The sequence below is a fragment of the Cornus florida genome, unplaced genomic scaffold, assembly GCF_030987335.1.
Source record: "Cornus florida cultivar Cherokee Brave unplaced genomic scaffold, ASM3098733v1 CherokeeBrave_3.0.0_Hap2_Chr11, whole genome shotgun sequence".
NCBI lineage: Eukaryota > Viridiplantae > Streptophyta > Magnoliopsida > Cornales > Cornaceae > Cornus > Cornus florida.
In genome coordinates, this window is record NW_026775581.1 from 47575164 (window position 1) to 47598968 (window position 23805).

At 34.3% G+C, this 23805-nt stretch overlaps 2 protein-coding genes across 2 annotated transcripts; both read right to left on the reverse strand.

The window, feature by feature from the left end:
• Positions 1-1952: 1952 nt before the first annotated feature.
• Positions 1953-14397, reverse strand: LOC132286170 (probable serine/threonine-protein kinase PBL3). The gene is made up of 6 exons (XM_059788442.1): positions 13457-14397; positions 5975-6315; positions 5758-5893; positions 5396-5532; positions 5050-5173; positions 1953-2520 (listed from the first exon to the last, which is right to left on the reverse strand). The coding sequence occupies exons 1-6, from the start codon at positions 13596-13598 to the stop codon at positions 2066-2068; spliced, it is 1335 nt and encodes a 444-aa protein (XP_059644425.1). The 5' UTR covers positions 13599-14397; the 3' UTR covers positions 1953-2065.
• Positions 14398-22120: 7723 nt separating this feature from the next.
• Positions 22121-23077, reverse strand: LOC132286124 (transcription factor PRE6-like). Its single transcript, XM_059788388.1, has 2 exons — positions 22949-23077; positions 22121-22387 (listed from the first exon to the last, which is right to left on the reverse strand). Exons 1-2 carry the CDS (start codon positions 23075-23077, stop codon positions 22232-22234), a joined length of 285 nt encoding a protein of 94 aa, XP_059644371.1. The 3' UTR covers positions 22121-22231.
• Between the last annotated feature and the right edge of the window lie 728 nt (positions 23078-23805).

A 23805-nucleotide genomic window follows, 5' to 3' on the forward strand; every position in this document is an offset into this window, starting at 1 on the left:
TTTTTTTGAGGTTACTAACATGCTATAATGATGCCATGAGAACATGCTTATTTATTATTGTGCTAAGTTTCCATTTGTCATTATATTGAGATCATGACATGAGCCTACATCTCATTAGGTTGCATGAAAAAGGGAAGTGGTTGTCTTGAAATGAAAATGGGGATTTGGGAATAAATGTTTTGGAAAAAAATTGGTCTTGACAAACCCGGTCGCTGCGGGGTTACCAACGGGCTGGAGGTTAATGTAGCCTAGGGAGGACTAGGGAGAGTACCCTAGCGTGGTTGAGCTATTCGGGCCCCTCAACGGCCCCACGGGGTCACCAAGGGCCTAGGGACGATAGCCAATCCTCCTCTCGTCGCGGCGGGGTTACCAAAGGGGGTTACATTAACTTTGAACGTGATGGTTTTGAGAAAGAAAACGGGGAGTGACTTTAGCATATATTGCATCTCACTCCATTTGCATTTGTGTGTGATTGAATTTGACTTGTACTTGTAATTATTTTTCCCCTTCAATGCATGTCCCCAATCTCTCATTGGCCTATGCTTTATTTGGATTCACTAGGACACAAGAATAGTGTCTTAAGTGTCACTTGCTGAGCTATATGCTCACCCCTATATCTATATATATTTTTTTCAGGTCTTGGAAAGGAATTGGTGGATGACAACCCACCTCAAGCTTGAACAGCGTTAGAAGTCCACTTTTGTATCTTTGTATATTCCCCATTATTTTGTAAAACACTAGAAGTGCAAAGATGTATAATTATTTTGTGGAACTTTGTCATGTAATATAACTAAAGTATTGATGATGTTTTGGATGGGGATTTGATAGTATGCAACTTGTTGATGAATGGATGGATAATCCTAGTTTGAAGCATTGTCTAGATTAGTTGGTTGTATCATTATCTTTTGTTGCCGTGAATTCGGAATTTGAGCCATGACAGGTTAAAAATGCAATTAAACAGGTTGTGAAAGGCCTATTTTTAGGGGAGGTCATGCCGAATTTTTTTTGTTTAAAAAGTATTAGTTTTGAGTCGTTACAATAATAACGAAAATACTTTTTATTAAAAATTTAGATTTGCTTTAAAATGATTTTTATTTTAAATTTTCTTTTTCTTTTTTCTTTTCTATTTTATAAAAATAATATATTTTTTAAAATTATGAATGATTAAAGTGATGATAAAATTATGAAAATATCCCTTAATATAAATTTAAATAAAATTTATAATGACAAACATTTTTTTTTCTTTTAAATGTTCTAAAAATACAAATTCAGGAATTTTTTTTAAAATTAGTGATGCTATGATGACTTAAGATTACGCACTACTAAAGTGATGTTAAATTGCGGTTTCATTTTAATGGTGCTTAGTTTGCAAAATTTTCTTAAATTTCTATTTTTCAAAAATGACAAAAGGAAAAGAAAACCTAAAATAAAAATCATTTTATACAAAACCTAAATTTTTTTAAATTTATATAAAGATGTATTTTTGTTATTATAATATCACTGTAATTGTACTTAATTTTTTAAAATTTCTATTTTCTGAAGAAAAAAAAACAAAAGAAAATTGCTATTTTATAAACACCCCTAGTTTAACATCACTATTACATGCCTTAACTTTAATGTAATTAATAATCTGAACTTGATTATTCAGGAATTTGGTACCAAGTTTCCAATGGTATAACCTCCATCCTCAGAGAGGAGAGGAGGGGAGTGGTTCGAGCCCAAATGTAAACAAAAAGTGTCAAAAAGGTAGGGAAGGGTACAAGCTTGGTTGTGAGAGCAAAAAGTGTATGGAGTGAGAGTGTGTGAGTGTATTTCTTGCCAATGTTTAATAATAATAATAAATAAAAAACCCGTTATTTGGTGAAATGTCTATGCTACCATTCCTATAGGTTGCCGACCACTTATGCATCTATAAGCATGAAAAAAATGATTATGATTAAAATGATCACAACTACATTGATAATAAAAATGATTTACATTTATATGATTAAATTCTAACCCCAGAAATCAGTTCCAAGAAGGGGATTTACATTGAGAATTCATTTGACATGAACACTTACCCCGTTCATCGTCCCTGTGGGGATTTCTTGTTTGCTGGCAAAGGGGAGCCTTGAGGAGTCGAGTTCAAAGACGAAGAGTGGTCATGCTTAAGTGACTTGGAAAGAGGGCTAGGAACCGATTTATTCTCCGAAGGGGAAGGCATGGTCGAGAATTTCGGGGATGGGAGCTTTTCTAGAATAGCTAAGACCTCAGACATTGGTGGCCGACGCTTGGCTTCATAACTTGCACAATGCAATGCAAGAACGATAGCCATGTAAGCGCCTTTCCGAGGATACTGTCCTTCCAGCTTAGTGTCCATGATTCTGAATAATTTGCGCTTATTATCCAACTGAGGTCTCACCCATTCCACCAGCTTCTGCTCTGCACCAACTTTAGATTTATCAACAACTCGGCGCCCTGTAAGCAGCTCCAACAGCACTACTCCAAAGCTATAGACATCACATTTTGCAGTCAACCGACCTGTCCAATGGGAAAAATCATTTTATGGAGGGTATTGTTTCCTATATTTTTTAAGGGGACGTTTTAATGCACCTCAAGCCCCCAAGCCAAATGAAGAAAAAATAAATAAATAATGAGAGTATTCCGTTGGCCTTAAAATCATGATTTAACTTGGAATTATTACACAGCAAAAACCGGAGTTGTTTGCAGCAGCTGAAAGAATCACTAATGATGCTGTTTAAGAATTCTACGCGATAGGGATAGCTGGATAAATTAGAATGACTGTAGTACCAAATACATAATAACAAAAACGGCACTGCCCATTTGATGGTCCAAAGGATGATGCTAATGTAATGGTTAAAAGATTTTAAAGAAGATTGTTAACCTGCAGGCAAGAACAATATAGAGATGACAAAAATATAAAACCCATGGTTACTGATTAAACAAGTTTCTAAAGCTGAGGTTATTCAATCAATACGAGCGAGTGAGGGGGGTCGTCTACAATAAAAATGCTGGCAAATTTTTCATCCAAATGAAGGATAAATTTCTCAAGAATGGCCTTATAGTACTGTGCTTCAAAGATTTAGTGATATCATAGCTGTTATTCATTTATTTCCAGAATGGGGACTGGAGACAACAGCTTAGACCCATCAGACTCGGCTAAGGACTAATTGCCCTCACCACCCCAACCGAAGGGTTTGACAACTTGAAGACTCTTGTAAACAAACCAATTGTGCATTCCTTTTGTGAATATACACCTTTACCACCTTCCTCTCGTCCGGGTCATTTAACCCTCAAACATTCCATGACACAATTTTGAGATTCATGGGCACGCAATGTATCTCCCCCCGCTCTTTCCTCCCTCTCACACTCCTCTCACTCCCCCCTCCGCTCCTGGAATCATACTTCACATAAGAGACAAGATTTTTAAGCTCTCTCCCCCTTCCAAGAAGGGTTCTTCTTTCATTTCACCAACTTCCACTCACTCTCAATGATTGAAGCAAGTCACAGGCTTTCCCATCTTCCCCGGCATAAGAAAGGACCAAAGACTTCACCACCTCCCCAATGTTCCCCATAAACCAATCCCCATTTGCCCCTCCATATACGGAACTATGCCCCTACCTTCCTCTCAAACTTCCCTAAAAGCAGCCAAAGGAGTGTCTACGCCCACCACCCCATTCCACCCCCAAACTGGCATCGTTAGGTGGAGGGAATTGTCATCATAACCTTCAGCCATCTCCTCTCTGTCATTACCTGAAAGTCGCTCACCCTCCACTCACCAGGGCTGTGATAAGAATCTCAAGAGTAGAAGTGAATCCAACAATGGAGTCACCTCTACCCCCCACGTCACCTTCCAAACCTTAGATGCCCATGCTGCAATCTTTTCTACACCACCTACGGCTATGTCGAAACACCAAACCAAACAGGAATGCAGCCCTTCACATCTCCTTCCAATGCTCCAGTCATCCATCCTGAAGGTATTCCTACTGAACTCTCTGAGCCTCGCTGGTGGGGGGCAACCGAGGGACTCTTGCCACCTCCAGGAAGGATCGTCTCTCTCCCTCAAATGCTCTCATTGCAAGCCACCTTTCTTTGCAACCTAACCTTGTGATGATTCCTAAGGTATTATAAGTAAAATTCCAAGATTATCCTTCTTCTCATCCTTCTCTTCTTTTCTACGATTCTCTATCCTCTACAAGTCACGAAGAATCCTTCGCACCACCGGAGATTCAACCCTAACAACCCAAAACCACCACCAAGTTTACTGTCCACATACCGTTCACAGCTCCAAAAGAGCCCTTATTTTATTCACAAAACTATACCTTACCAAATGCTAATCAACATTGACGTTTTTCCTTACCTTAAAAATATTTAGCACCTAAGACCCTAAAGTACTTGACTACTTGCTATCCAGAAAAGTTCAGGAACTAGCACTCTAAAATTCCTACAGCCTATCACCTTTAGAATAAAGCCCATTCCAGGCCCCAGTTCATCCCTGTATCCTACAACCTTTCTTCCACGCTTGACCTTGAACCTATAAGCTTCCCATAACATTAGCCTAACAGAAACCATATAAAGACATCAATATTTTTACAGTTGTCCTAATGTCACTTGATTTTTACAGAAGTGGCAATAGTCCAAAATGAATAAATTTAATGCAAGGCTATCATTATTAGGGCATGATATGCATGCCTATCTTTATCGAGTATGACCATTTGAAGACAATTCAATCAATGACTTGTTTCAACTGCATTAGTCAATTCTCAAGTCCAGCAATCCTACAGATCCCATATAAGTCAAGTGGTATTCTGATAATCATCAAACCTTAGATGGGAAGTTGATCCAAATGCATGATGAAGGATCAAAAAGCATATAATTTTATGATATGATTCCGGAGTTAGACAATAGTGACGGCAACTGGGGCAGTAATATGCAGGAGCTATTCTCTGAATGTATTTAAAAACATCAATAAAACTCCAGCTATTACAAGTTTATATATAAACTGAAATGCAGTAAGCAAAATTAATTTGATCAAGGAAAGAAATAGACCTGTGGTAACATATTCAGGGGCAGCGTACCCATGAGTGCCCACGACTTGAGTAGATACATGAGTATGATCACCTGTAGGGCCTGCTTTTGCCAAGCCAAAGTCCGAAAGTTTTGCATTAAACTCCTGCATATACAAAGAGCGAAGTCAGAGGCTAAACCACAATGATTTTGAGAAATAAGCACATGCCAGAACTGGATTTACTAAATCAACAAAATTTAAGGGTGAAGGAAAAAAATGTCCAACTTTCTGGGAATTATAACCAATTCCCAGTGGACGGATCCTGAAAATCACATTGCGCTGTCTGCTCAGCAGCTAAAGTAGAGCAATTATTTTTATACAGCATACCGAATCTAGCAGGATATTAGAAGCTTTAAAATCACGGTATATGACTTGTGATTCAGAGTCATGCAGAAAAGAGAGGCCACGAGCAGCACCTATGGCAACTTTAATCCTTGTTGCCCAAGGAAGTGGTTGTGCACCTCCTGCAAATAAGACAGTTTCTGAGTTTGTGAATAAAAACGACCACAGTTTCTGAGTTTGTGAATAAAAACGACTCTTTTTGCAAGTTAGAACCAGAAATCTAGTAGTTGGTAGCTTTTTTTCTAATTCCATCAAAGGATTATCAAGTATAGGCACACGAGCATATACTGTATTTCCAAATAAGAGAACAGTGCTTTCAGAAATTTGTTAGAACAAGATTGACATACTTCTAAATAGATGATTCTCCAAGCTGCCTCTAGGCATGAACTCATACACCAACAACCGATTATCACCATCCAAGCAGAACCCAATAAGTTTCACCAGATTTGGATGATGAAGTTGGCCAAGATAATTCACTTCCGACTGCAACAGATAGCTATCAACAAATGATAAAAGCCACAAAATTTAAGAAAGAGACAGAAATGATTCATGAAAGAAACCCACCAACCACTCCTTATGGCCCTGGAAGCCTTGAGGTTTAAGCTTCTTTACAGCCACAACTATTCCAGATCCAGGCTTCGAAGCAGCAAGGGTTTTCTCATCCAACCATCCTTTGAAAACATAGCCAAAACCACCTTCCCCAAGAAGACTGTCCTGACGGAAGTTTCGAGTGGCATCTTTTAGCTCACTAAAAAGGAAGGCTTTCAAATTTGGCGTTGACAAAATTTCACTCTCAGATCTTGCACTTGGCAGGTTCCGAGCTATACCCTTCTCATTTGATGACTGAACTGTCAGACCGGGAGGAGATGAAGCATGACCAATATTATGGGCATATTTCTTGGCTTCTGAAATAGAAAACAAGGTGATGATAGGTGAGAAGAAGAGCATTGACGGCACTACAAAAGCATAATCAATTTAAAGAAATCATGATTCAATGGTAAGCATATGCAGCATGATATCCAACAGGGATATATAAAAACAGGTGTTGACATGAGGGAATAGACTGGCACCCTATGCTCTGATACATTAGAGTACAGATGATTCAATTCAAACCTAAAGGGGGTTGAATGCGTCTAATGGATACTAATTGAATAACAAACTTCTCAAATTTCTGTTTACCCTCGTCAATTTTATAGTTTGTTCAGCTATCCACGTGTCTTGATCACAAACACAAACATAATAAGTAGTAAATTAAAGTAAAGTAGAGACACAAACTTTTATGTGGAAAATCCTAGAAAGGGAAAAATCACGGGACCCTCTGTTCAGGCACGAACAATCCACTATTAAGAAAGATATTACAAAACCAGTTACCAGATTCTACTGCCTAGAATCACCTAGTCACCTCTGATCCAGACACAACACATTTTCCCTCCTTGAACTTTACTGCTGACTGTCAACAAACTTGCTAACCCATAAGTCTGCTTTTCATGATTGTTTAATTAATTCCTTGAAATTAACAAAAACACCCGGTTGGTCAATTATATGATAGTATTTGATATACTTCTTGCTTCGATTCAGTCAGACACAGAATATGGTGCTATAGAAAAAAGCTGTGGATTGGTTTTCAAAACTCTCTAAAAAATATACAAAGTCTAAATAATATAGAAATTATACCCAGGACCAGGGCATGAAATGGAGCAGATCCATACAAATCCATATTTTAATCTTAGAATCCATATCCAAGTCAGGTCAAATATTTAGAGTTTGGTCTCAAAATCCATGTTTGATCCTTTAAATCCCTAGATAATCCAACCCAAAAACGATACACGAATATGATCAGACCTAGGTCAAGCCAAGGCATTCCATTGCCTAGTTTCCAGTTTCCACATAGCCATACACATATATCGATATACTTGTTCTTTAGGACTACGTATATATATGTGTGTGTCTCTCTCTATATATATGAAAATATAATATATATTACAAGCAAGAGAACAATGCTATCTGCGCCTTTGGTGTCTTCAAGCGAAGAACAAAAATTCCTCAAAATAATCTCCATTTGCAGCAGGAAGAAGCCTATCAGTTAGAAGCAAAAGTGAGAGATGCAAAGATTTTTGCAGATGAGAGATGAAAGGAAGAGTCGTGAGAGAGAGTGGGATTTTATGCCACACCTGTAATGAGTTTGCACTACCTTTGACGCTTTCTAATGGATCTTTAGACTTGGCAACACAAAATAGCCGCTTTCAATACAATCCCAATTCTTTTAAGAATGAAGGAAGGAAGGAAGGAGGAGGGGGGATGGGTTGATCAAAAACTTTTTTACTAACCAAATTTCATAAAAAGTAAAAAGACAACAACAACAACAACAAAAAAAAAAAAAAAAAAAAAAAAAAAAAAAAAAAAAAAAAAAAAAAAATACCCTCAATTCAACCAAGAAGTGTAAAAGGAAGTTACCATAAGCCCCTAGCCACAAAATAATGCACCAGACAATGATTAACAATCTACTTGGTTCTCTTAACAGTGAATGCCAATTTGAAAGCATCTTAGTCCTAAGCACCAAACTATTAAAGTTAAAAAGTTCCTCCAAAAGGCTGTCCATGAAAAGAAAGCCAACTTAATGGCACTTTAATATTCGAATACCTTTCCTAACGAAGCAGATTCAAGATATCCAGGAGCAAAATATATCTTTTCATGTTAAATGAATTGAATCATTATAGTATGATACCAATAACCACCATAAATTTTGCCTCTGAAAAATGCTTGACTCAACAATACTGTCCCCACCAATCTTAGTATGGCAACTTTGGCTCCAGAGGAAGCGAGAGTGAAGGACACAACCCTACCTATATCATCAATGTAACTTAGAAGGTTATGAGTAACAATTCTAGCATTGCCCATATTTGCACTCGAAATCAATTTTTAACTAGTTGTGCCATCGTATAAGGAACAAGAACAAAAAAATCAACCATAAAACTAAGCTGAAAGAGGCAAAATTTTGTAAGCACACATTGCCTCACTTTATCCACCAATAGGGCTTGCCTAATATAATCCAGAAGGGGAATCCCTTAAAGCCTTCAACGCCTTCTAGTGAGACTCTATGACCACCTAGCTGTTCGTATGGATGATAACATCAAGGGATGGCCACCTAGTAGCTGAAGATTATTCTTATTGAATCCTTTTGCTCATCCTTCATTGACTTGGCTGATGCTTCTTGTCCAGCAAAGCTTGCATGGAAATCTTTGATCCCCTTTAGGTTGGCATTTTGGTTTAACCAACTACCATTGACAAACTTATTTACAATTAGTTGCAAGAGTGCATTCTTTACTAGAAGAGTAGAGATGAAAATGCAACGAGATATTCATGAATAACTTGTGCTTGCCCCATTTAAAGTTCGCCTCGTTTGTTTATTAAGTGAACAAGCCAAAAGAGAGCTCGGTTCTAGGATCGCTTGTTAATCAAGTAGAGCCTTGAACAATATTTGACTTGATTTGTATAGGCTCGTACACATGTGGTTTGTGTATGCTCATGAACATACAACTCGCATAGGCCATGAACATACATACAATTTTCTTACCTTCGATAGAGAAACTAATAAAAAAATTTAAATATATATATATAAATAGAAATTTTAAAAGATAGTATCTTTCACAAGCTCAAGTGCCAAGCCAAGTCGCGAACAACCTGAGCCAAACTCGAGCTCAGATTTTTCAACTTGGCACAAACCCTAGTTAAGCCACGAACAAATAAGCCAAGCACGAGCAGCTCGAGCTTGCCTCAACTCAATTCATTTGCAACCTTATAGAAGAGTCATTTAGTAGACTCTAAATTAGTTAAGCATCGCAATAATCAAGGTCCTTTTTCACAAAATTTACAATAACATTATTACCATTTAGAGTTGTCATGACATACCAATTCATAACCCCCCCTGTGGTAGCTAAGTTAGCAAAGAGCCATGTGCAAGTCTTCATAGAAAATATATATTTTTAATATATAAAGCCAAAATTGGTAATTGTAAACTGGAATACTATAATTAAAAAGAAGGGTCCTGAATTTTTTTACATTTATACTCATAGATAACAGACTTATCTCCGCTTCTCTTGGCCCCCTTTTCAGTTTCTTTCTAGATGCATGTATTTCCCAATCATCTTAATTTTCTTCATCCATTAATTGGAAAAAAAAAATAATAATAAAATAAAATAAAAACCACAAATTCAAGACTGTGTTGGACAACGAAGCATTTTATGCACCCACTAGATGCCTGTTTTGTCAGCAAATAAAAGCCCAATATTTCTTTAATGGGTGTCCATATGATCATATGAAACAATGTGGTAAATATAAGCATACATAAAGCTTGAGATGCCATCAATAGTCAAACTCATCACAAATTTAAAATTCTGATTACTCTTATCACCCTCACATCAAAAGAGCTCTTCACCTCCAATGAACTGCTATGCATTGATGCATTCTGCAGGAACAAACTAGCTTTAAGTGGTACTTCACTGCTAATGAACTCATCAGTTGATTCTTTAACATCAGTTGGTTCAAATACATTTAAATTCACAGGTGGCTGAGTGGTAAGACCTTGTACTAAAAATCCTTCTTCTACAACTCAAATCTAGACATCCAATTAACTGAAATGCATTTTGGGAAGCATCAGCTAGCCTGTGTATAATCACAATGCATCTAGGGTATTCCTCAGAATCTTCTGCGAATGAACAAATGAGTTATTAAAAGGGATAAAGATTAACAAATATATGATTTTGATGTTAAATTATACAAGGTTGCTCAAAGCACAAATCCTGTCCTTCCTTATCTCCTGCAACAGTCTCACAATCTAGTTTAGAACCTTCAATAGAATTTCAATGAGAAGCCTAAAGGACTGGGGAGTAGGAATCTATGGTAGGAGGTAGGTTAGATCTTTAACTTGTTCTATATCATAGCCTTAGAAATAGCCTCTTTAATTTTAATATTTCACTTAAATCCCAAGGTTCCATTGAAATTCAATTCCTGAATAAGGTTTAAAATCCATGGATGAGGAGACGGCTGATCATCTTCTGTTGCATTGCCCAGTGGCTTGGGAATGTTGGGCCTTGTTGGGTTTGTTCGGGGTTATGCTTAGGTCCTCGAGAGGTTTGATTGAGGCTTGGAGAGGGTATAGTGGGTGCCCAAGCCCGTGACTTTTTGAGGGTTACACCCATGTGTGTTTGGTGGAGCAAATGGAGAGAAAGGGTTAGGAGATCCTTTGATGGAGAGGAGACTCCTATTGGGGTGCTGAAGTTCTCTATTCTTAGCTCTCTTTTCTGTTGGGTTCTTGGGAGAAATTGTAAATCCATGGGGGAGATAGTTGATTTATTGGACTCTTTTGAGAGTTTAGGGGCCCCATTTGGCATTGTGTAGCTTTTGCAGGATGCGTTCCTCATTTGAACGCTTTCTAATACAACCTTACCTATCATAAAATAAATAAACAACTTCATGGATGAATTTTACAAAAGATGATTTGATGTTGCATAAGACCTACAAGAAGAAGAATGCAGTATAGTGGGATCTTAACGCACACTAATAGACTGCAGTTAGTTAGATAAGAATTGGGGTGCATTCTACAACTTGTACGGAGGAATCCCTTAGATATAATACAAATGGATCTTGTTCTTTCTTTGGTTTATATATATGGATGTAGTTGAGTCCTTTTATACTTTTGGTGTAAGGTTTGCCAACAAACCCTTGAGGAATATTTACATTCTCAAGGTCTGAGAGAACATGTCTGACAAACGAATATATGGTGATAACATGAATGAAATAGTACACAATTGCCTATACATATAAACACAAAATAGATTGGCATTATTAGAAATTTTAGTATTTCACTAAATTGAGATAGATCCGATATATGTGTACTCCATGTTTATCATCTCAATAAATTGTATAAATCATTTTAACCAATGAACCAATACAACTAAATTCTCTCTTTGTACTGTCTTTCACATCTTAATGAAGGATGAGAAATCTAGACTATAAAATCATGCAATCGCGGTTGGGGATTTCTTATGCTGAATTTCAATGTAGTCTGTGCGAGAGAGAGATACTCCAGGCGAGCAGCTATATTTCAATGTAGTCTCTACCATATTAATGCATTTAGGGTACCAATATAGCTAGCAGATTAAAGAGATAAGTAAAGATGAATAAGGACCTTAATGATTCAGACCACAAGAAGAGACTGGTTTTTGACATTGTTTGGCGGAGTTATAAGGTAGGTTCAACCCAGTTCCATTATAGCAATTCCTTATACGTCTGATGTTTGAATTAGTTAGATTGAATTTCGAAGAGCACCCTTAAGGCTGTTCTAAACAGCCATGGCATCCATTCTAATCAACTTAACATGGATATTGGACGTAATCCTTGTCTGAGCCTATGAAACTACACAGATATTAAACTTCATTATAAATAGCATATATTAAACTTAAAATAACTATTAGTGAAGAAATTAAAATCAATTAGGACTATAAATTTAAAGTTGAACAAACAAGACTAAATTTGGTCATCAAATATAGGAATGAACAACATGTATATGTATAACTTATCAATCTTTCAAAGAGATATACATATTTTTTGGATTATTTTTAAGCAGGAATGAATGCAGCAATTTTTTCAAAACAAGAAGGGAAAACTTTAGGAGGCAAAATTTTCTATGAAAAGAATTTGGTACTTTCATGGATGCTGAAATCATGTACACCAAAACCACCCTTTTCCAGTTTTTTACTAATGTACTACAACAAATATTTGGCATATATTAATACTGAATTTGCCAATTCAATTTTTTAGAATTATAAATATTCCACTGAGAACAGAGCATAATCCTAGAAGATGAGCACAAACAGTGGGACTTAATTTTGAATAAGCAATCAGTTTAATTGCAGAAAAGTTTGTCATAATTCTTCCAATAAAATTACTACTCATAGATTGACCATCACAATCAAAACTTTCTAAAGAAGTCAGTATATTGATATGTGGCAAGAACAAACACTTTTGATCACATTTAAACATATTAAACTAACCTAATCGCGACAAAACAAATTAAATTACAGAGGTACAAAATCAAGCAGAAAAAGTTCCTAATTATGTAAATGCCGCAAATATAATTCTCCAGTCGTTGACATCACTCGGAAAATGGCAAGAAATGCATCTTCTCAGAATGCACCCTTATATGAAACATTAAAATCCATTAGGAAATGTAAAACCAATAGTACAATTAGAGAAGTCGCTTTCTAGCCCGCCTAAAATTTAATTCAAGCAGTAAAGAACCAAGTCCCTTAGCGAAATCTCATAACATTTAAACATAAAAACCCCAATGTAAGTTCCAAAATCAGAAAAACTCCAACAAGAACAATTAAACTCTGACTCATACTGCCAGCCAAACCCATTAAAAAGCCATTATCTTGCAGATTTATGTTAATTAATGAAGAATCAAATTAATTTCCATCAAAACCCACCAAAAGATTTTAGCTTTATACCTAAGACACAGGTTATAAAACCCAAATTCACAAGCGGCCAAATCCCAACAGAGCCCGCATATAATTTCCAATTTTACACCCAACAGCAATTTGAAAAAAAAAAAAATTAAAAGAAATTAACCCATTTTGCTACAAAATTCAAAAAACAAAAAAATTTAACCCAAAAAAAAAAAAAAAAAAAAATTCAATGACAACAAAACAAAAGTAAGCAACACATTGAGAAACAACCCAAACCCAAAAAAATAATATATATATTCCAATCAAACCCTCAAAAGAAAGATGTGATGATAACAATTTGGAGAAGTTGAAGAAAAAGACCAATGTGCTAAGAAATCCAAAATCAATAGGCCCAAAGAAGCAAAAAGAAAAACAGAAAACACAACGAAAACTACATCAAAAACAAATACCCACAAAATGTCTTCGTTCATACATTCAAATATTCAAAACCCAAAAAGGAATGAAGAAGAGAAAGACATTAATTGCATGCAAAAATAAATAAATAAAATGAAAGAGAAATAAACCCAGAGAAGCACATTACCAGAGGGTCCCTTGAAGTTCAAACCGCTGTAAGCTTTTACAGGGAGCTTGCAGCAGTTGCCCATGGTGGAGAAGATTCTCAAAACTCGTCCAAACACATATTTGAAAATTGGAGCTGTGTACTCTTTGTCTTTGCTTCTCATTCTTATTCTCTCTTCCGTAGTGTTTGGAGAGAGAGAAAAGAAGAGAAGAAGGACATGAGATTTTTGAGCCCCAACAAAATTAATATGCCTATTAAATGATGCAACAGAGAAAGAGATAGAAATGATGAAACGGAGAGCATTTGAGGGAAGTCATGTTAAATAAAACCCAACAAACCGCATTTGTGTTTTGTACGTGCTCTCGTTTGGAATGGAAGGGGCTCTTGCTCATCTGTCAAATCCCAATTACGTTAATACCCCTGGATTACAGACTTTTTTTTTTTTTTTTTACAGTAATTTTTTTTTGTGGGTAATTAAAAATAAAAGAATTGTAAAGTGGAGAGTCAATTTAGCCCGATGTTGTATTGCAATGATGATCATGATCACTCAAACGTGCAAGTAATCGTAATTTTCTAATGCAGTATAATACTCGTTTTGTACTATCGAAGATTTGAATTCGAGTGGTATTGATATTTACGAAGGTAAATTTGTGTAGTTTATAAAATCATTTTATCATTAAATTAAAAATATAATGTTATATAATAGTTGGATTCTCACCTTAATGTTATTTTGTGATTGTTGTATGGATTACAATGTATTGGATGAAAAAAAATAAAAAAAAAATTAAAAAAAAATTAAAAAAAAATAAAAAAATAAATTTATTGAAATATACTCCCAAATGTGCAAGATAGAAGAAGATCTGAATTCTTTGATTTACATGATTAATTAGAATCAAATCCATCGCAATAGTTTAAAATTAAATTGAAATCTAATCAAACTGGTGGAACTATCCAAACTGATCGAGTCGATCTCCATTAGAATTATTTGAATCGGTTAAAAATATAAGTCAATAGTAATTACGTTTTAGATTAAGTAAAAATCTTATTCAATTCAACTTTTATAACCATAATGCCAATTTCTTGTTTGAGAATTATAATCTAATAATGATTATGTTTAGATTATATAAAAATCTCATGCAATTCAACTTTTATAATTATAATAACAATTTCTTGTATGAGATACAAAATCCATTTTTAGTTTTCAAAATCTATAATATAATAGTTATATATTATGAAAAGAAGAAATACAATATTAATTTCATTAACATGTTAAAAAAAGAAAAGAAAAAAAAGGAGATATATATATATATATATATAATACAAGTTTTAATGGTGGTTTTGTTTTGTACTCTCTGATTTGTCACCGTCCAACACATGCACTCTGCAATCTCAGTCTTTAAAGGGGAGGGGGCTCATAAACCGGCCTCGTTGAATTCTGATAATCACGTCACAAACTGATAGGTAACCGTGCACGTAGGTAGGTGGTCGTTGTTCACTAGATGTTGTGGGACCCATGTAGTCAACTTTTCTCCTTGTAGCAAATGCTAAGTCCCACATGAGAGATATTGGATATGCTAACGATGAAATTTCTGTCTTACAAAATTCTTGTTTTTTTTTTTCATTTTTTTATTTAGATAAAGTGCAAAAAAAAAAAAATAATAATAATAAAAAAATACATTCCGAATTTACAAATAATTCTCTTATAATATATTTTAAACATGATAAATATTCTTAGAAAATATGTAAGTAGAATATAGTCAAAAGTCAAAAGGTGTAAGTAGAATTTATCCAAAAATTAAAAAGAACTTCAATCAAAAGCTATTCTTTTACAGGAACACTCAATTTGATACATGATTCAAAAATTTCTGAATTATTCAAAAATAATTTTATCCTAAAGTTTTTAATGATGTGGGATGAGTCCATATGCATACCGCTACAGTTGCATGACTAGGTAGGTCTCGCAAGGCCACCAAATTTTCCCATTAATTAAATAAAGTCTCCAGAAAAATATTTTTTTTAGCATTTTGTTTCGAAAGAAATTATTACATAGTGACTCCACATTCTCCGGTTAGTTGCTTCAGCAACTATAGTATCACTATTGATAAATTATTTGAGGTAGTGTCTCTGAGAAAATAATAATAACTTAAGTTGCATTTGTTTACTCGTGTTGGACTTAATTCTAGTCGTTATTTTAACCAAGTAAAGGTGCGTAACATTGTTACTGAATACTGAAGTAATTGTTGTGGTGGGTTTTTCTTAATTGCAATAAATCATTAGTTCAGTGGATAATTTGTAATTCAATGGAGTTATTCATGAAAGTTTTTTACACTATGCTCGAAGGATTTCTTTTCCTTTTTTTATTATTATCAAATATCAAATTAAGTACTAAGGGTCAGTTTGGTGCAATGGAAGATGGTAAAAAGGGAAGGGAAGGTGATGGAGGGGGATTAAAAATTTGTGTTAGGTAAAAATTGTTGGAAGGAAAGGGAAGGGTTTGAAAGGTTATGTCAAAGCTTCAACAGTGTTTTTCTTATCCTCCCAAAAATGGAAGGAAATGAAAGGAAAGTGAAGACAATAGCTGATGTAGGAGTTGTGATACTAATTTTACCCTCAAGATTACACAAGTTTGGAAAACAATATACATACAAGTTAGTGGTTGCAGAGAGAGTGAGAAACGGCGGGCTGGTGATTGAAGCTTGCGAAAGGCAACCCGAACTGGAACAGCGGCGATGGAAGCTAAAAGATATGGATTTTGATTTTCTGAACAATCTAAAATGAAATACCGATACGGGTTTTGAACTTTTGATTCTTGCAGACAGATAGATAAATTGAAATATATGGGTTTTGAATTTCTGATTCTTGTAGTGCAGAGAGAGAGAAAGAGAGAGTAAGTTCAGAGTTGAGAACGAGAATAGAAATGGAGCCTGGAGGCGAGATTGGGGAGGTTGAAATGATTTGCCCTATTTTTTTTTTTTCTTTTCTTTTCTTGTGGCCTATTGTTACAAGGGGAAACTTGCCCCACATCGGATCCGGATGGGAAGTGACATGGGTATAAATGGGTGGGTATGCAGCACTATCCAACAGTTCGAGCTTTTGGGTAAATGGGCAAGTGCCCACACATTATAGTTGGTATCAGAGCCAGACCCAGTACTTGATCCGGTGCCACGCCAAGCGCTCGGCCCAAAAGGCGTCCGGGTGTGCCACCCCGGGTAGGCAGGGTGGCCCAATAGCAACGAGGGCGTTGCGAGTTCGGGTGAGGGAGAATGTTACAAGGGGAAACTTGTCCCACATCGGATCCGGATGGGAAGTGACATGGGTATAAATGGGTGGGTATGCAGCACTACCCAACAATTAGAGCTTTTGGGTAAATGGGTAAGCGCCCACCCGTTACACCTATCTATAGGAGACTATATATATATATATATATATATATATAAGGGAATGTTTGGTACTGTGGGTTTGAAGGGGGAGGATAATATTAGTTATGAGGGAAAGGGAAGGGAATGGAAGTGAAGGATAATTTTAACCCCCTATCGTGTTTGGTTGGTTAATGAAGGAAAAGAAAGGAAAGTATAATAATCATATTTAGGAAAAGAAATGGAAAGAAAGGAAAGGGAAGTATTTTAATAAATCTACTATTATACCCTTTTATATATATATATATATATATATATATATATATATATAGTATCCTGTACCTGCACAAGAAAAGAAAAGAAAAGAAAAAAAAAAATTAGGGCAAATCATTTCAGCCTCCCCATTCTCTATTATATATACCCTTTTATATTTTAAATATATATATATATATATATATATATATATATATATATATATATATATATATATACATTTTCTCCTACATCAGCAGTTGGGCCACGAGAAAAGAAAAGAAAAGAAAAATTTAGGGCAAATCATTTCAGCCCAATATCGCCTCCATCTCTATTATCGTTCTCAACCCTGAACTTGCCCCCTCTCTCTCTCTCTGCACCACAAGATTCAGAAGTTCAAAACCCAAACCCATATATTTCAGTTTATCTTTCTGCAACAATCAAAAATTCAAAACCCGTATCGGTATATCATTTCAGATTGTTTAGAAAATCAAAACCCATATCTTTCAGTTTCCATCGCCGCTGTTCTAGTTCGGGTTCGCCGTTCGCAAGCTTCAGTCGCTGCCCGCCGTCTCTCCATTCTTTCTGCAACTGCTACCTTGTATGTATATTGTTTTGAGAGTAAAATTGACATCACAAATATTACATCAACCATTGTCTTCCCTTTCCTTCCATTTCCTCCCATTTTTGGGAGGATAAGCAAATCACTATACAAAGTTTATACATAACCCTCCAAACCCTTCCCTCTCATTTCCTTTCCTTCCACCCATTTTACCCAAACACAGTTTTTTAGTAACCCTCTATCACCTTTCCTTCCCTTTCCTTCCATTTCCACTCTACCAAACTGAGCCTAATAGAGATGGAGGCGAGATTGGGGAGGCTGAAATGATTTGCCCTATATTTTTTTTTTTCTTTTCTTGTGGCCATAGGAGACTATATATATATATATATATATATATCTCTCTCTCTCTCTCTCTTAAAGTATAAAAGGGTATAATAGTCAATTTATTAAAATAATTCCCTTTCCTTTCTTTCCATTCCTTTTCCCAAACATGATTATTATCCTTTTCTTTCTTTTCCTTCATTAATCAACCAAACACAATACAAAATTAAAATTATCCTTTCCTTTCCTTTCCTTCATAACTCATATTATCCTTTCCCTTCAAACCCATCCTACCAAACATAGCCTAAGGTCAGCTTCATCTTATGACCATTAGAGTGGTGGCATATAGCCTTTTGTAATAATAATAAAAAAAAACTTAAAACAAAACCAAAAAAAAAAAAAAAAAACTTATTTTTAGTTATTTTTCACTTGTTCCATCAGACAACTTATACATTTTGATTGATTCTTTAAATGTAAGAAAATGTGTTAATATAGAACTTTAAAAATTGAAATTGAAGAGAATTTTAATCATCTTCAATGATTAATGCATTCTTCCAATTTCTTTACTTTTTTTCTCTCTCAAAATCACACATTTTTCTTGTCCTCACTTCTCATTTTCCTCTCAAACTTCAAATCATATGAGCATGAGTTTTTATTTAATTATACAAGGTTAATTAATACATTAAATAGATAAAAGTTCTCGACTATAATTTTTAATTTTTTCCTATGGACTCAAAATCTAACGAACCAAACTTATTCAATATGATGGATTTATTGTACGTTTGATAATTATTGTGAAGTTAGCTTGGTATAGAAATTATTAAAGAGAAAAAATATTCATACAAAACAATTTGTGAAATTTAGAGAAACTAGTGAGCAAAAAGTTCAAGAAAAGAACTTCTTAATCAATGATGCTCGAAAAAATAAAATGGGTGTTTTTAAAATTAATCGGGTCTTGAGTAAATTAATCACGAATAAATAAATAAATAAAAATGGTAGCCTAAATGCCTAATCCTAAAGCCACACAAGAGTCTTCAGTTGTGTGTTTTGGTTACCCAATTTTTTTTTTTTTTTTTTTAAAGTCCTTCAGCTGGAATCTCCATATGGGTTATTGTAATATTTTCCAAACTTCAAATTTATCTATATTTGTTCTTCAATTATTTTGAAGGTTGTATTTGACAAGAAAAAGAGCAGAAAAACACTCATGAGGATAATCTAAATTTGTTCATAAATAAGAGCTTATATATGTAAATTTTTAATTACTACACGAGATTTCTGCATAAATGGAATCATACTATTTTTTTTAGTAAATTGATTTCCTGGTCTTTTATATAATTATACAATTTTTTTTAGTAAATTGCACTATCACCTTCCAAGATTATCCTCTATGACATACAGTCGAACTTAGCAATTTTTTTGCAAAGACACCCCTTGCAGTTAATCCAAAAGGCATTGAAATGTCAAGATTGTCCCTTACTATTCCTATCAGCACTAACTCAATGTGGAAGGAATGATTGATTTCTATTGTTTGTTAGAAGAGAGAAAAAAGGGATGGGAGGATGGTGAAACATTGTTCAGGTCCGATTTAATTCTATAGGTATTTATATGCATAGTAGTGATCTCTTTTTCTTCGGGAAATAAGAAAATTAATTCAAAATTGGTGGTGCGGAAGCATGTAAAAATTAACATATGTGTCATGGTTTGTAATTCTCTTAACTCGTACTCTTTCTTGGTCAATTCTTTCACATGCATACTACATCATTTTGCATCTCTTTATCTCTGTATTTTGACAAATGTATCTGATGCACTAAGAATATATGAACAAGAGATCATTTTGTATATATAATGTGTACATATATATTTATATTTGTGCAATAGTTCGTAATTGGGATCGCAATTACTGGACAGGATGTAACGTAACATAATAAAGAATAATTATTGTGATTGTGTATTTTTTCGACCTTGCATGCAGGGCCCAAACTGCATTGATATATACAACTTTTTACAACAGAATTCAATAAAATTAATTATTATTTTTTTTTTTTGTAATTTTATTGAATTTTTGAATACCATTACACACAAGTAATTACCTATTATTGCAGAATTCTAAGTCGTTAGAAAAATTGAAGAAAAAAATCAAAAATAAATTAGAAAAATATATATGGTCTGTCTACATGTAAAATAAATTTATCTATGTGTGATTTTACTATCAATTTTGATTATGCTTGAAGTATAGCATAATAACTAATTAAAAGGTTTTGTATTGATTAAATAAAAATTAGAATTAATAATAGCTGAAAATAAAGCTTGGTGGAGTGGAGAGTATTTTATTTAAAACATTGTCTGGTCTGTTAACGTTCAATCTCTAATTCAAGGCTTCTTTGGATCGAAGAGGTCCAACTCAATATGCATGAATAACCCTGATCCGAAGTCCCATACAATAGGCCTTCAGCCTTGCTGAGCCGGCCCAACTACAGCCCATTTTGGAGATCCATTATCAGCAAGCCTTTGGTAGCTTATATATATACATATCACTGATAATGTTGATAATGCTGTCAATCCCTTGCATAATTTTAGTCTTGTCAAATATACTCTAATTAAGTAACATTGAGTTACTATGAGCCTTACTTGGTTCAATTTTCAAAAGATGACAATTTTTTAAAAATTATTTTATGAAATAAATTATATTTTTTTAGTTAACTGAAAACTATATGTTTATATTTTCGTAACTCTAGAGTTTTCATAGATTGAAACAAATAGGCCTTCTTACAGATTATTATCTCGAATAGTTTTCAAGCTGTATTTGACGGTATGAAATTGAAGTCTTGAAATTGAAAAAAAATTAAATTTTTTCCAATTCTACGGATTCCAATTCCGCCTAACATAGCCTGAAGAGTATATAAAAATTAATGTATTTTTATATATGAACATTACAAATGCTAGTGGAGAGAAAAGTCAATATTGGTTATCCTGGCCCAATAATGGTGGTTGTTTTGAGTGCGTGAACCAGGAAATGCCCATACTCCAACAAAGACGAAGAGAATTACTCTTCTCATAGTGCTCTGATAATTAGAAGATAGTGTTTGCTTTGACGGAGAGTAATGGAATCTTGGTTAATTAGGCCCTCAAAAAGCTTATAACCTGTTTGGTTGTTAGTTTTTCGAGAGAATGGTTTTTTTGTTGCTAATAATTAAAAATTAAAAAATATAAAACTAACTTGTTTAATTGTTAACTTTTGAAAATATAGTTCTAAAAAGTTTTTGTTTTGTTTTTGTTTTGTCTTTTTTTTTTTTTCTTTTTTTTTTTTTGGTAAAATAGATGAAGGGGACTTCAATATGGGCATACCCGCTTGGGGAGTTGGCCACTCTACCAATTAGGTGTAAGAGCCCGAGTGTTTCACGATCCAATCTAATAACTTAAGCCCCCGTTCACTTCCCTATCCGGATAGGATGTAGGGCAGGACTTTTATAACATTCTTTCTCACCTGAACTCATAACACCCTTATTGAGATCAGATCACCTAACTACCGAGAGCCCTCCGGACTAGGCGCTTGGCGTGATACCGAATCAAAGAATAGGTCTAGTTGTAATACCAATTGTAACGGGTCGAGCGCTTTGCGATCCGATAAAAAAAACTAGCTTAATCTGTTAGGTGGAACTAACATCCAACTCATATATACACGTTCACTTTTCCATCCAGATCTGATACGAGACAAGTCTCTCTTATAACACTAAGCCACCACCTCTTATAACACTAAGCCTCTAGGCAATGCCCTTTTTAAAGTTTTTTTTTTTTTTTTTTTTTTTCCGTTAATTAATGCCCTTTTTAAAGTTTTATGAACCATCTTTTATAATTGGTTGAAAAAAGTTTGTTTTGAAACACTCCATCTCAAGTATCATCCCTCAGTTGCTGGTTAATATGTCTCCTTTAGGAAAGAACTTTTTTAATGGAAATATTACCCATTTCATTCAATTAATTATTTATTAACAATACTATTATATATATATATATGCAAAGTCTCATATAATTCTGTCACATGTCACATGAGTCCATGCTTTGGTAAAACCGATTTGTTCATCATACTTTGACACGCCAATATGTCACAAAATAGGAGTACTTGCTCAAGTAAGTACCCTCTTGTTATTCCTTAACTAAGCAGCCACAGTTTTGCATACATCAAATTTTCTGTGTTACCCAATCTAACTGCAATTACTTTCATAGTCTAGTGACAAAACATTCAAGAGAAAGAGATCGAATTGAAGAACAAAACAAGAAACTACTAATATATGATCAATAATAGGTCATCTATTGCGTCAGTAAACTCCTAATAATGGCTGCTTCGGCGCTGCTGGTGTCCGTGTTTGCCAATAACTCCGACAGTCGCTCGCTCAGGTCATCAACCTCTCTGTGCAAGCTTCTTATGTAGTTGCAAGTGTCTTGTAGAACCTTAGACGCCGAAACCTGTAAATAATTAATCAAAAAATCGAGTCATAAACGCGCACTACAACAAATACAAGATATATTAATATACTCTCACGGACGGACTCAGGAAATTGTGTAAGGAGGACAAAAATGATTTTTTTTTTTTTTTTTTTTTTCAAGAGGGAACATTAAAATTTCATAGATATATAATTCAAGGAAAAATTACTAATATAAAATACTAAAAAAGAAAAAAAAAATTCAGCAAGGGCAATTGCCCCGACTATACACTAGGTCCATGCCTGATAATAGCAGACCTACTTGATGTGAAAAGTTGTAAAAACCACCACTATATTCACTAGCTTTGCACATCAAAAAATTCATTTAAAAAGCATAAGTATGGAATGAATTAATGTTAGAGAGAGGCCTAGCACTTTTCAACTTGAAATTAGAAAAGTTCAATAACAATTTGTGTGAGTGTGTGTGTGTGTGTTTTTTTTTTTTAAGTTAGCTACATAATGAAATTAATTCAAAAAACATATATATTTGATAAATGATTAAATTACCAAGGATGAGAAGTAAAAATGAAGTATTTATATATACCTTGTCGGAGCGCCTACTGCGAAGCTCAGGAAGAAGCTGTTGTAACTGGGAAACGAGTTGGTTGATCTGATCATCAGTGATCCTTGAGGATCCTGGTTGCCTTGAACGCGACGATCTTCGGCTAGACATCTTATATATATATATAAAGCTATGTATTTTTGTCAGAAAATGAGTAAATTAAGAGCAGAAAAGATGAACTTTAAAGAGACAATGGGGATGGAATTTTTTTAGAGAACAAAAGTGAGCTTTCAGCAAAATGAGTGTAGAATTTAGAGGAGGAGTGAGTGTCAGAGAAGTTGTGGAGGATAAGAGATTGAAGAAGACAATTGCATGGGAGAAAGCAGTGGGTTAAGCTTGTATTTAAATAGGGTTTGAGAGAGGAGAGATGTGCGCTTGTTGTTAAGCCAGCGACGAGGGCTTTGTATGTGTCAGTCTCTACACGCAATACCATGTTATTTTATCGTTTCTTAATGCTAATATATATTAAAAATAAAATTATTTAATTAATTAAAAAAAATAAGAATAATAATCTATATATGAAAATAACATTAAATATAGTATTTATAAATGATAAAATTAAAGAAAGTAGACTTGATATAGTCATATTTAATATAAACATGTGATGAATCAGTAAGAAATAACAAATAAGCCTACTAAGATTTATATGAAATTAAGTAATAAAAATTAATTTTAAATTTTCGAACTTAAGGAAAGGGATAGAATTTATCAGCTTGCTTATTTCTTTTCTTTTTTTTGGGTTAAAATTTATCAACTTGCTTAGTTTGTTACTTAAAAAATAATTTTTTATTTTAAAAAAATTAAAAAATATATAAAATTTTGATTTAATTTTTTAAATA

Bases quoted from the DNA above. Each gene is read 5' to 3' on its own strand.
- LOC132286124 (XM_059788388.1), bottom strand. From the start codon at position 23,077: ATGTCTAGCCGAAGATCGTCGCGTTCAAGGCAACCAGGATCCTCAAGG. The intron at 22,388-22,948 runs GTATATATAAAT...AATTATTTACAG, and splicing joins GCAGTAGGCGCTCCGACAAG to GTTTCGGCGTCTAAGGTTCT.
- LOC132286170 (XM_059788442.1), bottom strand. From the start codon at position 13,598: ATGAGAAGCAAAGACAAAGAGTACACAGCTCCAATTTTCAAATATGTG. The intron at 5,894-5,974 runs GTGGGTTTCTTT...TATCTGTTGCAG, and splicing joins AGGGCCATAAGGAGTGGTTG to TCGGAAGTGAATTATCTTGG. The intron at 5,174-5,395 runs GTATGCTGTATA...TTGTATATGCAG, and splicing joins CTAATATCCTGCTAGATTCG to GAGTTTAATGCAAAACTTTC.